Genomic DNA, 5,538 nt, shown 5'->3' with positions numbered 1-5,538 from the left:
TATCTATATAGATAAAGATAGATATATATATTTCCTTTTTGTTTGTTTTAAAGTTTTTAGTTTATTCTCTCTAGTTCCTTAAAACTCCCCCTCACCACCTGAAGCCGGGGAGAACAGGACGTAAAAACGTCACCTACTTACACGCCCGTTTCCGTTTTACGTGATGACGTAACGGAGGCTCAGCTATGATGGCAGCCGTAGGTTGACATCAAAACCATACAGAATATTAAGTATCTGAAAGTTAGCGGAAAAGCCCACACACAATAACAGCGAACACATTAACAGTTTTCAGATAGCACACGCTTTAACACACACTTGCCCGGTTAGGGGAACGGTAAGTCACCGAAGCAACGTCCACCTTTTGCTGTGTCAAAGTGGAGCCCGGTGGGCGCCTGCGCTGCGACTCCAACTCGCCTGTTTCATTTCTGGCAAACACTCCTGTTAAACTGCGCGTCTAGCCGTTAACCTGGGTAGGCTAATAAAAGTATAAAGAGCGTTCAGCCCGCTCTTCACACCGGTGTTGTGCAGTTTTGCGTGGTGTGTCCTGCTAACTGGTAACCTAGCTAGTCAGTGTGGAGCTGAGCTAATGTTTCAACCTTCTCATCTTGCTCTCAACTCTTACATTTAAAGTATCGCATCTAAAAGAAAAAAATAGAAAAAATGCAGTGAATTTCAGATTTTTTTCCTAGTGTTTGGACTTAATTGGAAGTGAGTATAGTAGTTTCAAAGTCTGAAGAGTTGTGGTGATCTGAGGAATATGCAGGAAAGCCTGAACCTGACAGTAGTTCTCCACACATTCATCCTCCTCCTGTGTTCTCTTGTCTCCTGCCTGGTGAAGTGGCACTATGCCCGCAGCTACTGTGGATCACAGCCAAAGAATATGTGAGGTTTGGTCCAACAACCTGGAGGAGGAGCTGAAGAGGATCCGACAGATCATCCGAAAATACAACTATATAGCAATGGTGAGTTGGTGTGAGAAAAATACTGGTCGTGTCAGTCCATACATATTTGTTTTTCTTTCACTCAATCACATGCAATTTCATCTGATTAGATTATTTCATCATTTATCCAGAGGCGTAGCCAGAAATGTTTTTATAAGGGTGGCCAGGCAATACCCAATGTACACTGATGGGTGGCAGAAAGCAACTAGGAATAGTTCCAACAGGAAAATTAACAACCAAAACATCCATATTGTCTAAATAAAGACTAACTATACTTTCCTACAGCCTTTGCTAACAAATAAGACGCATATATTTAAACATCCATAACTTTTAAATAAAAGGTATAGTGGATAAAACTCATTTTGAGTTCTGGGGCGTAAATCAATCATCATTGTCATTACTTACCTACTTGTATCAATAAACATTCTGCATGAAATTAATATTTACAAGCAATAATATCTACATAAATTGATTGTTTGATAAGTTTTTATTAAAATTATGTATCTTTGATTTCACTGAAGACTCCTATATGACTCGCAGAGACGCATATTTTTCTCTTTACCCCATAAAACACAAAATCTAGTTCTGAAAAGAGCATGAATTCTGTATTTATCATCTTTGATATTAGTATATTGATGTGTATAATTAACCACAAAAAAATAAAATGTTTTGAATATTTCACTTGAGAGTATTACTGCTGCCACCATCTGTATTAGAGAGAAAAAAATGGTAGGGGTGGCCCTGGCCCCCAATCTAGCTCCGCCCCTGCATTTATCTCACTATTTAAGTGACAGTCATTTCATTTCACTACAAATACAGCGGGATATTTGGGCTGGTTTTGATTTATTCTCCATCTTTAATTTATTTTAAACGTATAAACAAAATAACCTTTTCAGGAAACTATAAAAAGGTTCTGTAACTCTTATTGAAGGAAAAATTACTAATGTTAACTGCTAAGGGAGCCAGTTTTTAACAGATTGTATTATATAAATGTATTGATAGAAAGTTGAATGGAGGGGAAAAATGTGATGCAAATGTGAATGCACACCATCAACACAGTAGGGCTTCAACTAACAATAATTTTTCTTCAAAAAAAAAAACAAACAACAAAAAACTATTTAATATTTTTTCTAATTAACAGATGCACTAGAAAACCCTCTGAGGGCCCAGACCTCCACCAAGCAGCAAATTTTGCCCCAAATTGTGACTTAAACCTATTGCTCATTTAAAATCTGTTCTTAAGTTTTTAATTAATCCTGCTAACAAACCAGCAACACTCCCTTTTCTTGCCTTTTGGTCTTCAGTAAAACACTGATGCTGAATTTGTTAGTAGTCACTGCTGCCACCCTCTGGTTTAGTGGGGAACTGCCTGTTCCACCAAATATCCTTATCCAACATTAGAGAATCTTTAAAAAATCCCTGTATCCAGATTATGATCTGGATTATCACCAAAATTGAATGGATTGTTCCTTAGCTTTAGGCGCACCTCCGATAAAAATGTCATTAAACTCTATCATAACTTTTTGGGTTAATTTGAAAATGGACAAACCAAAGTGGATGTAGACAAATTAAATTTGGCGGGGGTAATAATTGGATGAAAAAGGTGACTAATGGGACTTCTTACAGGGTTTAAACCAGGTGAAGCTAAAGCTAAGCCACTTGTGGACTTCTGAATTCAGCATTTGTAAAGATGTTTTAAATTGTAAATTCACTTGTTTTTTGTATAGTTTTATCTTATTTAATGCGAGAGGTTCAGAAAACGGCTTCTTTTAGAGTCTGAACAGTCCACTAACGATTACTTGGTGTAATTAGTCGACCATTATTTCAATAACCTATTAATCCCGATCAACTTAAATACTTATTCTACTGCTAATTCTAAGAGTTTCCAAAATAATATTAACTATTACTTTTTTATTTGAAATTCTCTTGGTAACAGAATTATTAGAACTTTGCTCTTATTTTCAGGCCAGTTGGTCAAATAAACAAAAGTAAATAAACTGTCAGGTATTTTCTAAAAATGCAAAGTTTTCATATGTATTCTTGAAATGATATGAAATAGCTGGTCGCTGAACTGCTTTAGGCTGAAGGTTTTGGTAGAAATGCTTGAGCTGTAATCCCAGTTATAAGTAGCTTTTTTAATTAGGAAAACAAATTGGAGCCGTTGTCAGATTTTGCTTTTACCAGTTAAGACAATTGGCCAAAGTAAAACCTTTTCTTTTAAGGCAAAAGTTATCAGTGCTTTCGTTCCATCTCTGTTGGATCACTGTAACGGACTCAATGTTGGTGTGTGCCAGGCTTTGCTGTCTCGCCTCCAGCTGGTGAAAAACGCAGCTGCTCATCTTTTAACTGGTACTCCAAAAAATGATCATATCACTCCTGTCCTAGCCTCACTCCACTAGCTGCCTTTGCATTTTAGAGATTTTAAAATACTTATCTGTTTTTAAGTGCCTAAATAACCTTGCCCCATCTTACCTCTCTGAGATTCTTTACCCATACTTTCCTCCTCTGTCCCTCTGGTCAGCAGAACAGCAGCAGCTGCTGCAGGTACTGAGGTTTAAGAGGAAGCTTAAAGGGGCAAGAGTCTTCTCTATCGCTGCTCCTCTTTTTTTGGCGCCTCCCTCTGCACATTGGGGAGGCTCCTTTACTAACAAATTTTAACACTTGGCTCGGTACCTACTTTTATTCACTGGCTTTTAAGACTGGCAGGACTTAGTTTTAACCTTTTTTATTGAGCTTAAACAAATTCATATTATTGCCTTATTCTATATCTTTATGATGCATTTTATTATATTATTTTTTTTTATTATTTTTAGCTATTTTCAGCCCCTTGTTTTCAGCTGTTAGCTCTTTTAAAGCGCTCTACAAATAAAGTAGATGATGATAGCTGGATACAGTCTAGATAGGCTGTGAATTCTGACAAGCTCCCTGTGCAGTTTCCCTCTCTTTGTATCAAAGACAAAACATAACAATTTCATCCTTGAGTGTTTATGAAGCTCATTATGGCAAATAATACATGACTAGTGGAGCCTTCTGTGTGTTTGGGAAAACGATGCTTGATTGATGTAAAAATTAAATGAAAGAATATTGCAGCACAGTGGTTTCTCACTTTGGTGGCTTTTTCTCTTGAAGGACACGGAGTTTCCAGGTGTTGTAGCCAGACCGATCGGAGAGTTCAGGAGCAATGCCGACTATCAGTACCAGTTGCTGCGCTGCAATGTGGACCTGCTGAAGATTATACAGCTGGGCCTGACGTTTATGAACGAGCAGGGAGAATATCCTCCAGGAACGTCAACGTGGCAGTTCAATTTTAAGTTCAACCTCACGTAAGATTGCTGCCTCTTTTCTTTGTGTTACTGTTTCTCTGATGTGACGGCGTGCGATGATTGAAACACAAATTTAATTCTGATTGTTAATTATGCACTGAATATGAAGAGTAGCCATCTGTGAGGTTTATTTCAGGAAGAAGAAAAGTTCTCAAATGTGAACAGTTTGCGACTCTAAACTATCCTGCATGTGCTAAAGAACAACTATGCTGTCTCTTTGGTCCAGAAAACATGGAAGAAATAGGCGTGAAAGCAAAAGTTTACATACACTTTAAAATGATACTTTTTGCTCTTTACTATTAGACCTGAAATCTGATTAAAACTTAAGATCACATAAAGTATTTTTATTTTATAAATAAAAGAATAATGAAAATGATTTATGATTTTCTTAAAGATCAGAGGTTTTCATATGTTTTTATGTATATTTGTTACCCTTTCCCTTAAACAGCCGATTTGGGTCAAACATTTTTGATATCTTTCTGCAAGCTTCTCCCCAAAAGTTGGCAGGAACTTTGACCCATTAGAAAAAAGTTCTAACAGACTTAAAATGGTGTTAAAAGTTACATAGATTTCATAACTGACTGGGACTGAGACGACTGTCCAATAAATAGCATGGAATTTATCCGACTGATATCTTATTTTAATGGTTCATTAGCATAGTGGCAGCATAGAGCAGTGGAGCTTAAGCATTAGCTGAAAGGTTATATTATGCGAGTAAACAATGGATTAAACTAAAAATGAAATAAAGTATTCAGAGTAGGGATGCAATTTAAAAAGTAATTTGATCAATTAATCTGAAGTTAAATGATTTTATTGATAAACTGCAGATTAATTATTTTAGTTTTCTCTTTTCAACAGGATCTTTCCATAACATGAACGGCTAAATATTTATTTTCAATAAGCAGAGTCAAAGAAATGCATATTAGATTTTATTGTTCCAGCTGTATTAGATGCTGACCTAATATAAATAAAAGTTTTTCTTACACTTTATTAAACGTGAGATATTAAAGCAATGACCAACAAAAGTCTTTAGCATCTGCCGTGTTAATTGCTAACATGTCTTTTCTATCATGATACAAACATTGGCGTGACGCCCTCCTCTTATCTATCATCATATCCTTGTCCTCTGAGTGCACTAAAAAACTTTACGCTGCCCCTCCATCAGAATCAGAATCAAGTTTATTGCCAAGTAGGTTTGCACTTACAAGGAATTTGACTTGGTGTTGTTGGTGCAGACAAAAAACAAAACAAAATAGCAAAATAAGATAGAATAT

The 5,538-nt window shown here is 36.4% G+C and overlaps 1 protein-coding gene across 2 annotated transcripts in view; it reads left to right on the top strand.

Moving 5' to 3' along the window:
- Nucleotides 1-177: 177 nt before the first annotated feature.
- The window catches only part of LOC107082365 (CCR4-NOT transcription complex subunit 7), a 13,282-nt gene continuing 7,921 nt past the window's right edge, over nt 178-5,538 (top strand). The window contains exons 1-3 of one of the 2 annotated variants that reach the window (XM_015371024.1): nt 178-334; nt 839-962; nt 4,071-4,264. In XM_015371024.1, the coding sequence (XP_015226510.1) occupies nt 846-962; nt 4,071-4,264 (311 nt within the window). In that variant the 5' untranslated portion in view covers nt 178-334; nt 839-845. The other variant, XM_015371025.1, reaches the window with a different exon arrangement.

Source organism: Cyprinodon variegatus, unplaced genomic scaffold (genome assembly GCF_000732505.1).
Source record: "Cyprinodon variegatus isolate N-32 unplaced genomic scaffold, C_variegatus-1.0 Scaffold52, whole genome shotgun sequence".
NCBI lineage: Eukaryota > Metazoa > Chordata > Actinopteri > Cyprinodontiformes > Cyprinodontidae > Cyprinodon > Cyprinodon variegatus.
This window is presented reverse-complemented; position numbering and strand designations above follow the sequence as displayed.